This window comes from Lepidochelys olivacea, assembly GCF_965140295.1.
Source record: "Lepidochelys olivacea isolate rLepOli2 genome assembly, chromosome: 7".
In the NCBI taxonomy this organism is placed as follows: Eukaryota; Metazoa; Chordata; order Testudines; family Cheloniidae; genus Lepidochelys; species Lepidochelys olivacea.
This window is the reverse complement of record NC_140417.1, coordinates 55,823,759-55,844,345: the sequence shown is the minus strand read 5'-3', so window position 1 is coordinate 55,844,345 and position 20,587 is coordinate 55,823,759. Positions and strand designations below refer to the sequence as shown.

At 48.2% G+C, this 20,587-nt stretch overlaps 1 protein-coding gene across 5 annotated transcripts in view; it reads right to left on the bottom strand.

The window, feature by feature from the left end:
• Positions 1 to 20,587, bottom strand: part of PAX2 (paired box 2) — a 132,748-nt gene that overhangs the window by 105,603 nt on the left and 6,558 nt on the right. For 3 of the 5 annotated variants that reach the window (XM_084635215.1, XM_084635217.1, XM_084635213.1), the window contains exons 1-3: positions 14,105 to 14,768; positions 10,525 to 10,693; positions 9,189 to 9,386 (exon numbers count right to left, since the gene is read on the bottom strand). In XM_084635215.1, the coding sequence (XP_084491341.1) occupies positions 9,189 to 9,386; positions 10,525 to 10,693; positions 14,105 to 14,147 (410 nt within the window). In that variant the 5' untranslated portion in view covers positions 14,148 to 14,768. Of the gene's footprint in view, positions 1 to 9,188; positions 9,387 to 10,524; positions 10,694 to 14,104; positions 14,769 to 20,587 lie in introns of those variants that run through there. The other 2 variants (XM_084635214.1, XM_084635216.1) reach the window with 2 other exon arrangements.

Here is a 20,587-nt window from a genome sequence, read left to right as displayed (position 1 = left end):
ATGCCGCTCACAGAACAGACATACACCCCCAAAAACTCACCCACAGTTTACATATACCTATACACTAATGTACCCATCTGCATGCACACACACACACACACACACTCATTCACTCTTCCTCACACATATCTATAGGGACACACGCACATGTGCTGTCCACACATCACACACGATCTTTTTCTTTTTTCTCCCTCACCCACAACAACAGCTAATCTCCTCCATGGCCCCGATATTGAACTATCATGTTGTCCATTTCCCAGTGAAAAGGGGTCTAGTTACAGGGTTATTGATTGGTTTTCATGCAGACAGATGGATCCGTCCTGGTCGCCCATTGAAACCCACCTCTCTGTGGGCTGATTGTTGCAGCTCCGGGGATAGGATTGCACAAAGAGACCACCCTCCACGCCAGCATCCTTCACCCAGACCGCGGATAGTAATAAATGGAGCCAGGCTGAGCCATAATAAAAGCAATTGAGTGGGTTACCTGTGCAGACGTGGATTTATACCGCCTCGTATTTGATGTGATTGTTTTATTGAGTTCTCAGCACAGTTAGGACCCCATTTATTTATTTATTTTGTAGCACTAGCCAATGTCCACCTTTGATCTTTTTCTAAGATGTGCCCTAGGGGAACAGGAATGGACGGGACCCCTCCAATTTTGCTCTTCCTTATAGGCCGATGCTGATGATGCTTTCGTGGGAGAGCCCTAGCCACAAACAGCTCCCTTATTCTGCAAATCTGACCGGAAGCTAGCCATGTATATTTGTTTAACCCTTAAAATGCTAGACTTTTTCTGGACTGCCAGCGAGAGGAATGTTGAGGTCCACTTGCTGATTTTCCAGAACAGCCTCAACTCAGACCCACGCAAATGCAGAGTTTGCACAGTGCCTAGCACAATGGGGTCTTGATCTGTGAATGGGATGCAATTCAAATGATAAATAACAACAGTAACTCAGCCTCTGAGTTGGTACCCACATTTGGGAGCCCACAAATAATTGCAAGCATAAATTTCCTGGGTGCGAATGTTTCCAGGCATATTCTGAAGCACTTGGGTGCCCTGTGATCTGATTTGCAGGTTGCAATCAGGAAGATGGCTGTCTACATGGTATGAAATGTGCTCCCAGATATTTGCACTGTGAAAATGGGAGGTTGCCTCTGAAAAATCGCTCCCTGTAGTGTTTTATCAGAGGTGCCATGGTATTTGCTGTTCTTCTTAAAGCCCCAGCTCCTGGGGTCAGTTGATTACATGAGATGCTCAGCTCTCAGTTTTTAAAAAATAGTGAGTTGCTAGCCCTTGTGGTTGCACAGGCCAGGTCTACGCTATAAACGTACATCGGCAAAACTAAATAGCTCAGGAAACCCCCACACCCTTTAGTGATACAGTTACATCAAGCTAACCCCTGGTGTACACAGCGCTATGCAGAGGGGAGGGCTTCCCCTGCCGACATAGCTAGCATCTTCACTGGCGCGTTACAGCAGGGCAACTGCAGTGTTTTAAGTGTAGACCTGCCCTGAGAGAAGCTGGAAAAAGTGACCCAAGTGTGACCCAACGGCTCTGAAACCAGAAGGCAAATAAAAACACCCCCTAAATGGATTATTATTATTTTTAAACTCAGGATTTTTAAGCCACTCTCATGACTTTTGGGCCCTGACTCATGATTTCTGAGCACCTGGGCTTGACAAATCTGCCTGTAGATTGATAGCATATGACAAAGGAATTGGGGATGGGTGAGATCCCCTCTCCCGCCCCCGCATTCTAATCAGCTTTTTCAGTTTCAACAATGATGGATTGACAAAGCCAAGCAGAACCTTTCTGAGTAGCCCTAATCATCCATACTCTGGGTGGGGTCTTCTACAGCATTCATCCTTGGCCTAACTCAGCTCCTATTGATGTCAACTCCCATTGACCTCAGTGAGGGCACAGTTAGGCCGATGCTGAGCACTTATGTTTAAGTGGCCCCTCGCATCAAGAAGGATGCCCATGTACTTTGCTGACTGAACCCTGCCTGCCAGACCCTCAGATTGAGCACTGCCACACCTCTCTTGGAGTCAATGCCAATTTAATTCAGGCCAAGATCTGGCCTAGTTTAAATGTTTTCAAAGTCAAGTCCTGGATTTTTTTTTTTTTGCTATAACATGAAAGTCATTTGATTAGATGGGGTTATGGAGAAGCAGGGGCTTTTCCATGTGTTTGCTACATGACTTCCTTTTGAATCAATCATATTATCCTATTGTAAAGGTTACAGATGGACTATTAAATCATCCAGTCCATTTCTCTAGCCAAGGCAGGAGTGTCCCCTACATTTTCTCTTGTTTTTATCCCATCTAGTTTTAAATATTCCTAAACAGTGAAGAATTCCTGTGAGAGACAATTCCACAGCCTAATAGATCTCACTACCAGGAAATTCCTTCTGCTACTAATTTAAATGTTTCCTTTCTTAATTTAATCCCTTTACTCCTAGTATACCACTTTGTACAAGCCTGAATACCTCCTTTTCTCCCTCAGAGGGTCTGAACCCTTCAGATATTTGCAGATCATTATCTTGTCCCCCTATTTATTTGTCTCTTAGCCAAGCTACTTATTACTTTACTCATTCCCCCAAAGTCAAATGAGTTTTTCGGATAACAGAGGTTCTGATAAATGAGGTTTGACGGCATAGGACTCATTCACCCAACACTGAAATGCAGCTGCCTCTAGGGTGTAGTACAGCAGCCATTCACCATACACAAAAACTTGCACAAGCTTAACTCACAACGACCATGCATTGTTGTTGCGAGTTAAGCTTGTGCAAGTTTTTGCGTATAGCAAATGGCTGCTGTACTACACCCTAGTCCATCCTAGACTGAAAGGGTGGACTTTTAAAAGGCAAAAGGTACATGCAGTCTCTGAACATACAGCATTGCAGAGCAGGAAAGATAAATGCCAGGAGCTAAGATCTCTCCTTTCCAGCCCTTCATTGGGCCAGATAGGAAAATCAGAGGGAATATGATTAACTCAGTCCATGCATCACGATACAAACTGCCAATGGCCAGATGTGAGGAATACGACAAGTAATGGTGCCACAAGCAAAAATATACTCCTTTAACTGAAGCAACATTGTGTATGACCTCAGTTTTATGGGCCTGTCCTTTATTTGGAATGATGGAAAGGAGGTAACACTGGGTTTGTGTGTGACTAGGGGAATCTGGGTTTAAAAGGAGGATGTAATGAAGTCCTACATGACCCAATCACATTCTCTGCTCAGTTGAAAGCAATTGGGAATAGGAGCTGCTCTCCCTGGGGTGGGAAATTGAATGGAAACCTGGTATCCAGCATTAGGTCAATGGGGAGATCATAAAAGGTGCCGGCCCCTTGCTGGGATCCAGAAAGAGTTACTTTTGTGTGTGAGGAGAGGTGCCAGATTAAGAGACCTGAGAGCCACGGCCCCTATTTATCCAGACAGCAGATACAGCATTAGGGCAAGCATTCCCCACCCCTGCCCTCCGTCACTGGATTACAAGAACCCACCTCGAGTCAGAGGCTTGTTCGTTGTACCTGGGCGGGTTAATCCCCGGCCGCTCTGCTAAAACAACCAAGAAAGTGGCAGATTAGCACCAGCTATGGCACTATGTTTATGTGATGTGGACTGCTGACTAGGAACTGGACTGAGAGGCACCAACTCGTTTAATATAGACCATCCAGTAGTTGTTACTTTTGGTCGTTATTGACCTCGCTCACATTACTGATGCTCTCAGCAATCCAGAGTCCTCAGAAAAATCATTATCCATCCTCCAGATTTCACATCTACTTAGCGGGATGAGGAAGGTGGCAGAGACTCCAGGACTCAGCCACAAGTGACAAAGATGGGTACGGGATTTTTTTGGGAAAACTCACAGATTGAATTACAAAAGTTGTGTCCTATAGAGGAAGAGAGAGATGGGTGTGTATAGAGATTAGACAGATAGATAAAATGATGGATGGATGGATGGATCAATCCTTGACTGATGTAAATCGGCAGTGCTCCAGGATTGGATCTGTAATAATTCTACTTTGAGGTATATGGGATCTTTTAGGCAAAGACTGCTCAACAGTGGCTTACAAAGGAAACTAAGTATCTCATTTCCATTTTACAGAGGGTGAAACTAATGCACAGAGAGATGAAGTGAATTCCCCAAGATTACATATTGAGTCAGTGGCAGCTTCGGCAAGAGAATCAAAGTCTCCAGACATGAAATCCCCTGCTCTGATTGCTAGACAAGGCTGCCTGTGGACACTGATGGTTTATAGCCACATGCTCAATATTTCACAATACAACAAACACAATTCCAGGGATGATATCACCTGAATCAGTGTCTGTCTTTCCATTTGTATTTATAAAAGAACCTCATAAAAGGAGGCAGTGTGAAGATCTACACTAACTAGGAATCATTGGCCAATTATTAAATAATGTAACAGAAAACATTTTCCAAAACCAATCACATAATTCTAGAAGTGAACATATACTAGGGACACAGATTCTTGGGAGGGACTGAAAAAGCTTTATCCTGCCACCTAGCATGTGACAACCCAGCTGAGGTTTATCATGTCCAGCAAACTGCACACCCTGCTATACGAATCAGAGAAACACACAGTCCAAAGAGTAACCATAAGCATGCAAACTGACTATAATATTATTCCACAAGCCTATGACTCCTGCATTCCTCAGATAGGGATCATGCCTGTTTCTCCCAAACTGCAAATCTAACAGTACTGAAAGCTACCTCAGTACTGGAATGGAGGGGCACTTTGTCTGTGGGCCGGGTCCACACTTGGGAGACTGTACAATATATTGAGTGTTAGAGGTAGGTAAAAAAATAATGCTTAGAATAGATTGGGGGTTGAATCCTTAACTACGGAACTCTGAACATGGTTCCATGATGTGCTGTTCCTACTAAAGCACACAGCATAACTCGTACAGATCTCAGTGGGTTATCATAACATGCACAACCTGGGTTCTTAAGGTTCTCCAAGAGCAGCAAAACAAAGCCAACACCCCTATTGACATCAGATAGCCTCGTCCCAGTGGGAAGTGATATCTGACACCCCAATTCATACTAGAAACGCCACTGTTCTGCTAACAGCAATGCGGACGCAAACCCAATTTAAATAGTCCATATTTAAGTGATCAGAGATAACCAGCCTGCTTCCATGTGATAATGGAAAATCTCTCTAGTCATTTGAGATCAACATTCATTGTTTGCTATGTTGCTGGAATTAGAACTTTATGCCACTTAATTGCTTCTCAATGATAGATATACAATATCTGACTTATAGGTATATAATACATTAAACCTGCACTAATTTATATTATTTAATATATGAAATGTGTACTGGAAATCTCCCATATTAGACAACCACCCATCTTGAGACTACCAATTGAAGTCTATTTTGTCCATTGACTAATGCATTGTGTATATTTATTCGCCACCGTTAACAGAAGACCACCAACTGGTAGGCAAATGATTTTTGCTGATGTCTTGAGGGTTACGATAGGTTTTTCAATATACTCTGTATGAAGAGCTAAAATACAGTGTTGCAGCATAGGGGTTACATCGGCACAAGTTTGGGATGATCGTGTTAGTCACAAGTGGCCCAGCCGAGAGTGAGTTACAAGTGTTGTCCCAAATGCATGCTGATCAAACTTTTACAGTCCAACATGTATTCTGTAGGTGCCACAAATTTAACAGAAAATCGATTTAAAACGGTTTTAGGAAGATTTTAAAAATTTCACGTTGACTATTTTTTGTATCCTTGCACCTAGAAACTCATGTGCCTTTGTTAGTCTTAGTCCAGCTGTACAGAATTCAGAAAGAGCAAAATCAAAATGTAATTAGTACATTTTCAGAACCTCTTAAAATGCCCTAGAAGAGCTTTTTTTTAATACATACAAATGTCACACATGGCTTTAAAGTCTAATATATTTGGTCTTTCCAGAGACAAACGCTATTCTCATTTCCTGCTAGAAAACCGGGCTTCTGCCATTTCTGCAAAGATCTAATTTCTAGAGCCCCTAGACACTGGACTTTAAACTTGTCATTAGTGCACGTCTGAAAACTGCCCGCGGTGGACTTTGGGCCAATACAGTTTTGGGGGTAAATTCCACATTGCAGGGGAAATGAAATGTTTTTTGTGTCAGGCTGGTTTTAAGAAATGGCGTCTGTCTGAAGCCGCTCAGGGAGTTGGAATGTTAGAGTAAATCCAGGGAGGGCCAAATTGGTGATCAGAGAGCAGGTGAGGTGGACACAGGTGCATGATAAATGCAGTTTGTCACATGACTCGGCAATTTATCACACATATGCGATGTCTACATGATCTGGTTATTTCAAAATGTTTGTTTCGACAATGGAAGAGAATGAGAATTTGCATTTTAATTGTAAACGCAGTCCTGTCTCTTTCTACTATCTTCTCAGTGTTGTTCCCACTGAGTGAATGGTGAAACTTGCATTGTTAATGGCAGCAGGATTGGGCCCTTGTATTCTTTCTATTTCCTGTTCTGCTGTGGTTCTCTCACAACACACTGCTGTGTTCCTCCCCAGCACACATCCTAAAATGGTGCTTTTTGTATCATTGTCCGCAGCCATTAAAGGAATCATTTCCTTGCAAGTCTGGGATTCTGGGAGCCCCACACAAAGTTAATAGGTGAACAAGAAGGAGGTTGGGCCTGCATTATGAAAGAGATTGAAGAGAGTCTTAATCAGCAGAAACTGAAAAGATCCCATTCTTCCTTGGCAATCTCACACTGAAATATCACAGTGGTGAGAATTGGGGCATCACAGTTGGGTCTATCTGATATAATAATATTTACCATTTATAAATCAATATACATCCCCAAAGAGTTGTAGTTAGCTAACGAACAATGTCCCCGACCCCTCTGAGATATGTCAGTATTATTATCTTCATTTTAGAAGCGAGGAAACTAAGGCACAGTAACATCAAGGCAGCACAATAAATCAGCAGCAAAGGTATGATTAGACCTGGAAAGCATGTGGCTCTGGTCTTGTGCATGAATACGACACCGTGCGGCCCGCTGCAATGTGTTACTCTTCCCAAATAGGTTACAAGTCCCTGCCTTCAGTGGCTATTGGATGTCAATTTGCTTTTGGCTAGTTAACCCAGCATGCATGTTCCAGCTAAGCAGACTGCATCTTTGCTCCTCTCTGAAAGAATGTGCTGTTCCTTCAAAGAACCTAAAACCCTTCCTCTGGACTTCTGGGGCATTGGCTTAATTCCTTTCAGGGATATCTGGCTGTCCTTCCACAGCTGCCTTGTAAGGTGTCTGAATGTCAAACTCTTATTATTTCAATACCTGACTGAGAGAGTAACAGGGACCTGGAGGTTTTTTAGGAGGGTGTATAATTACTCGATCAGTATTATGTTACCCTGTTCATAACTTAATAACCATTTTAATACAGATGGCACACACAGGGATAATTTCCTGGGGTAGCCTAGCAGTATATTACAGAGACTGTGTGTCTGAGGGAATCTTCTTTAGCCAAGGTACATTCTACCAGCTAATTCTACCTGCTGTTTTCAAGATGATGTGGAATAATTCCATATCATTTGCAAAATATGTAAAGCTGTTTATATAGGATGTGAATTTGGGATATATATGCTGCCTGGGTTATCAGACTTATTTTGATAAATCTCCCATGGATAGCACAAGACAAAAAATACTGTAGTGTTTCCCCAGTGTTTATTTTTCCTGATGTTGGTGTGAACATACAGGGTTTTTCAACATCCTGGCTACACCTAAGTGTAAATATACAGGCATATGCATGTATGCACTCACCAGATACTACCATGCTGGTCAGTGTGCATGTGTCTCTAAGGTATGTGTATATATACTCCATGTAGTGTGTGTATTTTTGTGAGTGTGTAGACTGTATATATATATATATATATATATTATTCTATTGGAGTGGTATTTGTATCTGAGTGCATAAATGTGTATGTTTTTGTAAGTGCCTGACTATATGTGTTCCAATATTTCTAATAGTGTGGCATATGTGTGGGTAAGTACCTACAGTCTTGTGTGTGTTTGTATCTTTGTGTTATTCTACCTGGGTCGGTGTGATATTTGTATATGCGCCTGTAAGTGTCTACCTGTGTGATGCCAATGTGTGACTCTCATGCATGTGTGTGTTGTTTATACATGATTATATGCATCACAACATCTTGCAGCATTCCCCATTTTGTCACCTGGAATATATCCTTTTTGCCACCAAAGAAGGGATTCTTTCCCTAAGGGGTGGGGAGGGGTGGGTGGTTTGTTTTACATCCATCCCGCTGCAATCAAAACTTCTGCAAGGGGCTGTGATCTGTGCAGGTTCGAAACAGCAGCTAGACGCCTCGTGGAGCTCTTCCCTGCCTTCGGAAGAGGCGTCCTTGCTGGCTTAGCAGCTGCCCCTGGGGGTGGGGGGAAGGAGCCTCGCATTTGGGAAGCTAAGTCTGTTTGTTTAAGATAAACAAACATTTGGTGGTTTAATGGCTCAGGAGTGCGGGCTGTGATTGTCTTTAGATATGGGGGCTTTTAATCTCACAGTCTTAATTACTGAAAACACTGGCATCCATTGACACGAGGCAAAGAGCGCTGGAGAAGCAGGACGGAAGGAAGGAAGGAAGGAAGTCTCCTGCCAGGTGCCTACCCTCGCACTCCCAGCCCTGCCATGCAACACCCCGCGACGCGCACTTTCACCCAGTCATTTCACCCAGCTCCCTGCCCAGCCGGTCCCCTCCGGCGGCCGCCCCCGCGCGCCGTCTCCGAGCAGGCTTCCAGCCACCAGCAGGCCCCAGGAGCGGAAAGCCCCGGGCTGGGGGTTCGCCGCGGGGGCAGGGGCACGGATGGGGCGCGCTGCCTCCAGGGACTAGCCCGGTCACCCCGGGCCTGGGGGAGCGGGGAACTCCAGGGCCGCAGAGGCGGCGGGTGCCTTGGAGGGGGGAATGTTAGAGCCCCCCGGCCCGGGTAACCCGTAGGCGAAAGGAACTGGCTGGCTGCCGGCTGGGAGAGCTTTATGGGGGCCATAAAAGGGAAGTGGCCGTGGGGGGAGGGGAGCTGTGGGAAAGGTGGGTCGGGCTGGGCGCAGGGGAGCGGGGACTGGCCCGGGGGCAGCGAGCGCCTGGCCGGCCCCTGGGGCAGGGCGCTGGGTGCCGGGCCGAGGGGCGCCCTTACCTGTTGATGGAGGAGACGCTGGGCACCGTGTCGTTGTCGCAGATGCCCTCGGCCAGGAGCCGGTCCCGGATCTCCCAGGCGAACATGGTCGGGTTTTGTCTCTTGTACTCGGCGATTTTATCCACTACTTTGGGGGTCGCCACTTTGGGCTTGGAGCCGCCGATCACGCCGGGCTTGATGCTGCCCGTCTCGTAATACCTGCTCCAGAGCAGAGCGCGGTCAGTGCCCGGGGCCTGCGCTCCCCTGCCCGAGCTCACCCGCACCTGGCCACCGGCTGCCATGCCCTGTCCTCCCGCGGCCCCGCGCCGCCCCCGCGCCCCGCAACTCTATCTGCCCTTGCTGCCGAGCGGAGCCTCCCCCGCCTGGGGCCTGGGGCGCCATTGCCTGCCTCCTGGGCGGCTGCCCTGGGGCGGGGGGACCTGGACAGTGGAGGTGGGGCTGTGCCCTTGTGCGGCAGCGGGGTGTGCTGGGGAGCCCGGGGGCAGGGGAGGTGGGGCTGTGCCCTTGGGCAGCGGGGTGTGTTGTGGGGGGGGGGGGTGGAGGGAGGCGGCTCCTTTTTCCACCCGAACTCCAGGCCCAGCCAGCGATGGGGAAACAAAACGGAAACCGCCCCCCGGATAAAATGCAGAGGGATGGGGGCCAGTGAGGGGCCCAGGGACACAGCCGATCGCTGAGCTCACCCCCCCCTTTTTCGCTGATGTTTTCTCCTCCTTCCCTGGCCCCCCCATTCTCACCCCAGCCCTCATATTTTCTCTCCCCCGCTGGAAGGGCCTGGCTGTGCCGCAGGAGGCGGAGAGCGGTTTGCTTGGCCTGGGTGCGCAGCGGGGATTTCGGGGCTCCCCGCCCTCTCGGCTCATCTCTGGCCCTGGCACCCCCACGTCCCCGCATGGCCACTAGCTCGGCACGGTTTGGACACCGCTTGTGCAAAGGGCAGGTCGGAGGATGGCCGGGAGGTTCCGGCACAGGCAGCCTGTTTCCTGAACCCCAAGGCCGGGCTGAGGCAGGTTCCCCCACCCGAGCTGCCTCCCGGGAGATTTCACACCAAATTTGGTTGCGACCGTTTTTTTAAGGCTGCTCGGCAGAGTGGGGGTGGGGTGGGGATTTTTTCCCTTTTCTTTCCTACTCACAAAATGTTCCTGCTTCAGGTTATTTCCCAGGCAAAGGGGAGGGAGAGGTGGCTGGGGGTGGGGAGGGGGGCTGTTTGTCCTGCAAATTGCTCTTCTCCCCTTTCGGGCTGCGTGACAACCTGGGGGCGCAGAGGGGGACCCAAGGGGACGGGAGAGGAGGCAGTTTGGAGGAGGGGAGGGGATGCACCCGCTGCTCGCCCGAGCCTTACCTGCCCAAGATCTTGCTGACACAACCGTGGCTGACCCGCAGCTGCCTGGAGATGTCACAGGGTCGCACTCCCTGGTGAGCCAGCTCGACTATCCTTTGTCTCACCACGTCAGGTAGGGGCCTGCCGTTCACAAACACCCCCCCGAGCTGGTTCACTCCCCCATGCCCTGCTGGGGAGAGAGAATAAAAAACACAACAACCCACGCACCCCAGAAACAGACCGTTAGTCGGGGATAGTTAGCGACCCGCGGGCAACATCTCCAGTGACTAGCTATGAATGGAGGCGATGGAGGGGGAGAAGGGTGTGGGGAAGGACAAGAAAGAAAGAAAGAAAGAAAGCAAGCAAGAAAGAAAGACTCTTAAACACACCCTAACCCAGAGGAGTGAATTTCCTACGAATGTCACTTTCCTCTCTCCACACACCCAGCTACTTTCCTGCGGCGATTGTGCCCCTTTATTCCCAGGATCTCTGATGGAGCAGCAGAATGTCAGGGTCATTATTCTGGGGACGAGCATAGATCCCCAGGCTCGTGCCGGTTCGGCGAGTTGGGAAGAGATTTTCTCCCAAACGCTTGAGTTTCCCTTCTAGAGGCTCCAGGCAGAGCCCTCTTCCTGCAGCTGCTCCTTCCCCTCTCACTTCATTCCCGTGCCATGATTTTCTATCACATTGCCTGCTGCTTTTATTTCCGCACCCCTCACCCCGGAGAATTTTTACCTGGTATAGCTCGTTTTCTCCATTTATTTTCGGATAGCTCTGAATTAAAGGTGAAAGGGAAAGAAAGAAAGAAAGAAAGAAAGAAAGAAAGAAAGAAAGAAAGAAAGAAAGAAAGAAAGAAAGAAAGAAAGAAAGAAAGAAAGAAGTCTTTGTGTCCCGCAAACGATTACAGTTTATATAAACAAAACCTCTCTCTCTCTCTCTCTCTCTCATAAGCTTTCGGTCTTTTAGGGGGGGAAAATCCGCCAGAAAAAAAAACTCGCCTTGATTTTTTTTTTAAACAAGGATTCTGTTCAAGGGGAAATAAAAATTCCCCATTCGCCCCTCTTCAGAAAAAAACCCAGCTCGGTCTTCCATGGGGTGCCCGAGTTGCCTTTTTTCAGTAATCATTTGGATGAATACGGGAAGGATGGGGCTTTGCACCTGCTAAATGTTTCAGGCAGGAAGCGGCTGCCAGGAATGAGGAAATCTCTTCATTCGGATATTAGCAAAATACGAGCTGTCTTTGTGACGCTCGCACCTAAGTGTGTGCGCGAGAGGTCCAAATGCGCATTCGTGGATATGTGTGTGTGCCCATAAATATTTAGAGAAGGTATATCTTCATTTGCCGCGATCCCTGGGTGTCTGTAGCGATAGAACTGGGGAGTGTGTGTCTACTGTGTTTAGAGCCTTCCTTTCACCCAGAGCTAACCTGCTGCAGAGATCTTCAGCTGGTTTTGCAGTTGGCTGAAAAATGATCTGTTTGTATTTTTGCTGGGGTTTTTTTCTCTCCTGCTTTTGACACTGACTCATTGGCTCTGAACTTAGTGGGAACTCTCATTGCCCTGCGATCGATCCAAGTCCTTCTTCACAAACAGAGTTTTTTCATCTCTCACAACCGCCCCCCGTGCCCCCCATCAACACCCAAGAAACACCCTCCAAAATGCCATGAGCCTAACCCCGGGATGGTTTCTTTAGACCGCTCTTTTCGGCCCGATTAGATTTTTTTAAAACCCCTTTGTGAAAAAAAAATACTTGGGATTATTGGGTGGTGGTAGTGGGGCATTTCTTCCTGCCCTCCACCTCCGGGATCCTTTGGGTCTTTCAGGAATGGTGCGGGTGGGTTTTGTCTCCATGCGTCCAGACCACCTTTTGCACATGTTGCCTCTAAAGTTACAAGCCAGCCGTTTCTTCCACACCTCGCTGATAAATAATTCAAGGCACCTTGGATAACTCGCATTACAGAATATTAAAAGGCAGCAGATGCAAAAAAGATTAAAAAATTAATAATTCAAATTATTGCACCCAGTGGTTCCCCCCATCCCCGGGCTTGTTTTAGTTTAGATCGGTCCCTTTCAAACCTTATTTTCTCTCTATATATACACACACATCTGTCCCTTTGAACAGAACACAGTCTGGAGTCTGTATACATGTGTGAGCGCGTGAGGAAATCAGCGCTTATGTGTGTTATAATTGCCCGCTCATATACGGATTATATATAGGGCCCAAACTGAATCACGCTTTCTTTTCAAAATTCGGCAGCAAAAATAAAACGTTCCCAGATCTGCCTGGGTTTTCTTTAAATCATCCGCTGGGTTGTGAAATATTTTTATCGATTAAATACATTTTCCAAATTAAATTAAATGCAAAGGTATTGCAATCAATTAAAAAGAAAGCCGCCGCCGTGCAAACAAAATATTTCCAAACGCTGGGCGTATTTTCAGTGAATATACTTGGGAAACAATATTTTTTCCCCTAACAAAATCGCTCAGAAAGAAGCAATTTTGAAAAAGAAATAAAGGTGCATCCAACCCTCTTCGTGGGCTTTATATGTTTGCTCTTTTTCTTCTTGCAAATCATTTTTAAAACCCCAGATATTGTACTGTGTATCCTTTAAATATTGGGTTATTTTTAACAGCTGGCAGGGCAGCGTCTTGAAAAGTTTCGCCGTGGAAAGTTACAAATTGTTCTTAATTATTCATTTCCTGACTCAGTATGGTCTCTAGCTCAGATTTTTATTTTTACTTCTGTCTTTTTAAATCCCTGAATTATTTTCCCTGCCTGCGGTTAGCTCAAATGAATTGCAATTTCATTATTACAATAATTGTCATGGGTTGTTGTTTTTTCCTTTCCCCCCTCCTTTGATTGAAATGAGATTCTAGACTGAAAACATATCAGAAATCCACTTTCTTGTATGTCAATAATGCATTTAAAATGCACCCGAGGGATCTGGTAAATAAATAAATTAAAAAGAAAAAGAGGGGGATTGTGACTTCTTAATAACCCTCGAAAATGCCGGATTTCCAAACAATATAATTGTCCTCTTTCTTCCTCTAATTCATCCTTAAAACAAACAATCACCTTCCCAGTCATTTAAAAATGACATTTACCCCCTCTTCAGTTTAAAGAACAAAAAATGGCAGGGAGAACTGTGGTTCCACACATATATATGTATTAAAATTTTAAAAAATAAAGCTTTGACCCACGTCGCAGAATAAAATATAAACGATCGAAAATAAAAGTGGACACACGCGTCGGAATCAACTACTCCCCCTCGGAGGCACAAATTTGCAAAGTGGATTTGGAGCAAGACCTGATTTTGTTGTTGTTGTTGTTCCCGTTCACACACACACTAATTCCCTCCAGTAAGTTTGGGGGGTTCCCAGGCTCCGGGATCCCCTTTGGTGGGGATCTTAGCCCCGAAGGAGATAGGGAGCATCTGTGGCCGGTGATGGCAAAGCAAGGCAGGGGTTTCGGAGCCCACCTTGGCTGGGGGAGGCGGCAGACGGCTGGGAGGATGGCCTGGAAAGAGGATCAGGTGAGGAAGAAGGGTTGGGGAAGGAGGCATGGAGGGATGCAGGAGAAGGAGCTGGGCTCCGGTACTCACGGTGCATTGCTGAGAAGGGGTCTGCCTTGCAGTGCATATCCATGGGGAGGCAAAGGAAGGGGAAGAAGTCGGCTGAAGCCGCCGTGTCGCCTCTAAAACTCAACTTCAAGACTTAGGGGAGAAAACAAAAAAGCAGCCAGCAGGGCGAGGGGAGGCGGGGGGCGGGCGCTCGGCCCTGCCCGGGGAGCGGAGAACTTTCCGGGGGCCGTGGACGGGGAGCTGGCTCGAGCTGGGGCAGAGCAAGCGGAGCCTGATGGTTCTGGTCAGCAGGGTCCCAGCGGGCAGCGAGAGGCAGCGGCCGGGGGGCAGGTGGATGTCATGGCTGGAGCGCTGGGGTCAGATCATCCCTGGCAGCCGGGTCAGCAAGGGGCTGGAGGCTTGGGCGCGTCTGAAGCAAGGTGAGGATGATGATGGTGGTGGTGAAGCAGCAGCGGCAGAGGATGATGCGGCTTCCTTCCTCTTCCTCCGCCAAGTCTGGGGCTAGTTCATTTAAGTTCAAAGTGGAGTAGAAATCCCCGGGATCTCTGAGCACCGGCAGCCCCCTCCCTGCGTCCCCTCGCCTCCTTCTGCTCCCCAGGCAGAGGGTCCCGCTCCTGGCAGACTTTCTGGCAAGGTGGGATGTGTTTGCGAGGAGCTTTGGCTGGAGAATGGAGCCTCCTCTCCCCGCGTGTGTCTCTCTAAAAGCTGCAAAGCCCCCTCCAGATCTCTCCCCCCCCACCCCCCACCCCCACCCCTCCTCGCCCTCCCCCTTTGCCGGGAGATGGATGACTTGTCAGACAAAGGCAATAGATTCCAACACTCTCTGATTCGCCAGCGCGCGGAGACGGAGCCCGGGCGAGGAGGTCCGTGCTTCTGTCACTCGGGCAGAGGAGAGGGGGAGGGGGGAGTGCCGGGGCGCTGGGGGGCGGGGAGGGGGGGACAAAACTACAGAGAAAAACGAAACTAGCGGATAAGACAAACTCCAGATAAGGGCTGCAGCGGGGACGGGGATCAGAAATTGAGGGGACACGGGAGGGTGCGCTGAGCTTAAACTGCCTGATTCCCTGCTTTGTTTCCGGCGCCTCCAACTCCCCTATTTAAGCACATTCTCTCCCCCACGCATACACGGCGCTTGTCAGTTTCATCGGCCTTTTTTCTTTTTCTTTTTTCTTTCTTTCTTTCTTTCTTTTTCTTTTTTCTTTTCTTTTCTTTTTTTTTTGCACCCTCACCCGCCGATGAAAGTGCTTTCCGCCTTCCGGATCCAGGAGATCTCTCGAGCTGAAGCGGCTGGGATTTGATCCACATCAAAGCTTTCTCGGTGTTTAACTTCAAAAAAACCACACACACACACACAAACCCACAAAAAAAACCTGCTGTAGTATCGCTTTGAAGTGGCATATTTGGGACTGGGAGATGACAAATCCGGGGGTTACAAAGTTTCTCTGGTTTTGCGCGCGCGCGTCTCAAAATAAGGAAAATAAAACAATCCCGGGTCTCCCCCCACCCCACTATTTGTTTATTTTTTTTTCCTTTCAGGCAGAGGATTTACAAAGTATTTCGGAAACGGGTCGAGAAGTAAAAGAGACGGCTTTGACCTAACAAGAGAGCAGAAGAGAAACGCCTACCTCGGGATAAATAAATTCACACACGTGAAAATGGGGCAATTTGCAGTGAGCTCAATGTTTGTTTCCATATGTGTTTATTATCATCATATGAAACGCTGTTCGTTTCCCCTCTTCCTTTCTTGGTCCCTCCTTCCCCACCCCTTTGCTTATCTGTCACAAAATACCCCCTTTGTTTTCTAACTGGTTAAGTAAAGAATCTCCCAGAGATCTTTATGAAATATTTTCCACCATCTCATAAATCATGTTGGCACTTCAGCTGATGTTTTATCTCTCTCTTTCCCCTGAGTTTGCAAAGCCTGATTTAAAAATCTTTCCGACACTATATATGGTTAAATGCAGAGAAAGACAACAATACCTCTTTCCAGTGTGTACATTTAAAAAAAAAAGAAAGAAAAAGGTTAAACCAGCGGAATCCAAAATATCCAAACACCCCCTCCGAAGGCTACTTTTTTCTTCTGTTTTAATGGGGGGTTTGGAGTATTTGTAGTCGGATCGGTAATAATAATTATTATTGCTGCTACAATTAATGCTAATTTTTATGAATGCTCATTATTATTGTTATCAAGCGCGGCATGACTGTGATTTCCCTCCCTGATTTTTGGAGAAAAATCCCAGGACTGAATTTCCACCAGGTGCAAAGTTTGGAAGAGGCTTGTGAGAGGTTCTGGTTCAGAGCCCCTGTGTGTGCGTAGGGAAATGCTCCGTACTGAGCATTATTGCTTCTGGTTTGGGGGAGGGGGGCATCTGTGCCCCTTTCTGGAGAATTCATTTCTCCCCTCTGCAGCTCACATAGCCCTAGTCTGCCACCGGCAAACTCACTCCTCCCCATGCTGAACCCCCACCCCTGCCATCCATCCTAAACCTCCCCTCTTTTCATTGCCTCCTACTTTGCTAGCTGCCTTTCTCCACTCGCCCTGCTGAGGTGGTAGATCAAAGAGGAATCCTTTCCCCGCTCACGCACGGAGCATGTGGGGGAGGCGGGCAGGGAGGAGGAAGGGGGCAGCGTTCAGGACTGGACGGCTGCAGGTGAAGCGGGCCTCGCTGCCCAGAATCAACCCGCGTGTAAGGTGTGCGGGAAGGGGGAGGGCGTTCCTTTCCCTCCCACTGCCTGTAGATGGCGCTCTCCGGTTTGCTTTTTCTCTACGGCTCCAAATTGATACACATCAACTTCTATCGCAGGGGAAAAGTTTCAGACTAACCGGATTTGAACTTAATCTGCCACCCAGTAGCCGCAGCAAATATTAGCAAATGGCTGACAAACCTCTGACACTCACCGGCCAGCGCTGGGCAGAAGGAAAGGGAAAGGGGTGGAGGGAGGGAGACTGATAAACACACAATTACAAAGACATTTGCCATGAACTCTTCCCCCCTCCAATAACTTCGGTTTGCATTGGGGACTGGGAGACCCAGTAACTGTCCTAGTTTTAGCCCGCTGCCTCCCTGTCTGATAGCTCCTTTCCTTGATCACCGCGCCCCAAAGGCCTCCGCTGCTGTGGGACATTAGCGCTTCGGAGAGTCCTTTGTGGGAGCTTCCGCGACGCAGATGCTCTTGGGGCGTTATCACTCCTGGCTGTGTGTTAAGGACACAGCAACTTTCCTCGGGTGGGGCCGGGGCGGGGAGCAGACGAATTTCCCCCCGAGCCTGCGGGAGTTGTCACTTTGACCTTGTTCCCCTACTACAGTCCCCGCATTAAGAAAGGGGTCCAGGAACCAGCAATGACTCCGGAGCCGCGTCGGCGCCAGCGGCTCGCCCAGTTTAACGAAACCAGTGTTTGATCCAGTTAAATCGGGTCAATTTTCCCATCTGGACAAGGAAGTCTTTTGCTTCCCCAAGAGGGGAGGAGATAATCTCAGAGAGCTCTCCCCCCCCCCCCACACACCCCTGCCCATATCGCATCGTCACCTGGTGCCCCTTCCCTCCCCCGGCTTCCTGGAAGAATTGCTTTGTCAACATTCAAATCCACAGAACAATTTCTATTTGCGGGGGGAGGGGGGAATATCCACGAGGATCTATGAGAATATTCCCCGCGCACGTTTAATAATTCGAGATCAGGAACAATGCAGAACTGTAGGGTCTGTTGAGAGCTCCCACTCTTCTTTTTAGGTGACCCCCCCCCCAAACCGGGCTCCCATTCAGTCAGGGTTGGGTGCTTTTCCCCGTCCGACTTTAAATGAACCTTTCTGTCTCTTTCTTTCTTTTTTTTTATTCCAAAGAGAGTCTCTCCCCTTCCCCTAACCCAACCCCCCCCCCCAGCTAGAAACATTTACACTTCAAAAGAGGCGACCGCCTCTCTGCGGAAATTTCAAGAAAAATAAACTTTTGGAGGAGTTGAAGTGATACCGATCTTTGGATTTGCTTCATTAGCTGCTTTTCGCCGACTGATCAAGCCCAAATCTTTCCCATTGATCCCACTCATCCCCCCCCTTCCCGCACACCCCCCAATGCCCTGCTCAGCTCCCCTAAAATTCTCGCTGAATGCTCTGGGGCTGTTCCTCAAGGGTGGCAGGTTTGTAGTCTCTCTTGGAAGGGAGTTAATGAAACGTTAGTTTGGACAACCGCTTCTTCCCCGTCCCGCAAAAGTGGGGAGCGGAAGCGATTTGCGAATCTGAAAGCGAGGAGGGTGGGACTCATGACCCGAGCCTTTTTGTCCAGTTCTCTTGAGGATTCGGGCCTATTTTAAAAAATAGTTTTGACTGGGATCCTTACATCCAAACCCATAGCCCGCACCCATGTTGTCTCGTCGTTGTATATACGGCTCTAGGGTTGGAAAGGCGCCGAATCTACTGCTACGGAATCGGCTTGTTGTGGGGACAATTCTCATATTTATGTTATCGAAAAATGTTGCGAACTCCCGAGCGCCACAAAATCAACTTTTGTTTTTGCAGGCTTGTGAAATGAGTCATTGTAAATACCCTTCGTTGTTAGATGGTTTATTTCGGGGGGCCTACGCACACACACACACACGCTTTATGATTTTACATTAAAATCCACCCTGACTACCCTCCCTCCCTTCCCAAACTCTGCAAACTCCTTTCACCCCAAGTGGGAAAAGGAGGGTCAAGAACCTTATTCCCAAGGAAGAAGAAAACCCGATCCTGTAGGTTTCTTCTGGGGAGAGAGTCAATTTGGAGGAAGGGGGTTGCCTCAAGGTGAAGTGTTTGAGGGTTTATGGAACCATTGTGTGGCTACTTGGATTTGATCCCCCGAGTTAGAGTCTGATTTGAGAGGGGTAGGGATGGGGATACACCTTGGATCTGTCCTTGATACCCCCCACGCCGGCCCGTATCCCCCTCACACACGCTGGGGAGGGGTGTGTGAGAACTCCCAAACCCAAAACTTTTCGTTTATCTGCTTTCTCCTCTTTCTTTGCAACAACGCAACTATGGAGCTGCCCTCGGGGGGTTTTTTGGGGGGGGGAGTGGGGGTAGGGAGAGGATTGCATTCAAGAAATTCCGAAATTTAAGGGCGGCTCAAAGGGAGGACTCCGGACTTCAGGGGAGCTGGAGCAGAGAAGGGGCCCTGGGAAAGGAATGGGGGGGGGTGCTGGTTAAAGTCCCTGGCGCTCTCTCATTCAGACCCCGAAATCGATGCATCGGGGAGACAAGAGGCCACTGCTTTTTCCCCTTCCCTTTTGAAATAATGTTAGCTTCAAACGAACAATTAAAAACGCCCAATATTTGTCTCGGCCCTTCCCCCGTGTGTCTCCGAGCCCCCCTCTCTCTAAGCACCTCTGGTCACGTTGGAGGATGAGTTTTTTGGAGAGCTTCTGGTACAATATGGAGCACCATGGGCTGCAATTTCACACTCCACAGCACATTCCCCCTAAAGCTACTTTCTTTCTTTTTCTTCCCCCCTCCCATCTAAGACCCCCTCTCTCTTTCTCTCTTTTGTGACTCATGGGTGGGTTCCATGTCTGGGGGACAGGCTCCTTGGGCATCCTGGCACTGGGCAGAAAAGGAAGGAAGGGGCTTTGCTCTGCTCCTTTGCTCTGCCTGCCGCTGCTACCGTTGGCTTTCCCCTCTCTGCATTTGTTTGCCCTGAATGGTAATAGCCCACGTGTGCTGCTTTTTATTCAGTAACCGACACTTTAACCTCTCCTCTTTACAAGAGAGCGTTTGCCACAAAAACGAGACAAGCCGGAGACCTTTTACAGCCTCATTGGGCGGGGGTGGGGGGAGCCAACATTGTGGAGAGACACTTCTGCAACAAAGCCACCTCTTAACGCACTGGGCCGGCCAGAGCTGGAGGCAGACCCTGGCCAGGGCTGAAAAAACACAGCAAGTAGCCTCCCAGGCCATGGACATACGGACAGCCTTAGTGCAAACTTGCGTGCATGGATATAACCCCCTACTGAGCGTGCATCTAGAGAGCAGAGATACATGCATGCAGGCACACCGCCAACGCGCAGACAGACACACAGGCTGCAAACGTCCATCAACATAGAGTCTGCAGACAATAGCACCATGCACATACACCACCAAACATACGTGTGCACAGACGGACTGTAAATATTCATGCATGTGTGCACTTCGTCACGGTGCATGCACGCAGATGGACTGCAAACTTTCATGCAAACACACCACCAATACACCCGCACACGAACAGATGGCAAACATGCATGCAGACACCACATGCATGTGAGGGGGTGCTGACTGTGATCTTGTGTGTACTTATCATGACTACGGTGAAATGTTTACAGATACCAGACATACCTGCAAACAGATTGCAAACTTGCATGCATCTAGACAGACCCCTTGCTGCACATACATACAGCAAACATGCATGCAGAGGCAGACAGCATACCCACAGTCCCAAAGCTGTGGCATCTGGAGATGTAGGGATAAAACCCTGCCGGATCTCTTATATTTCCCCTGAATA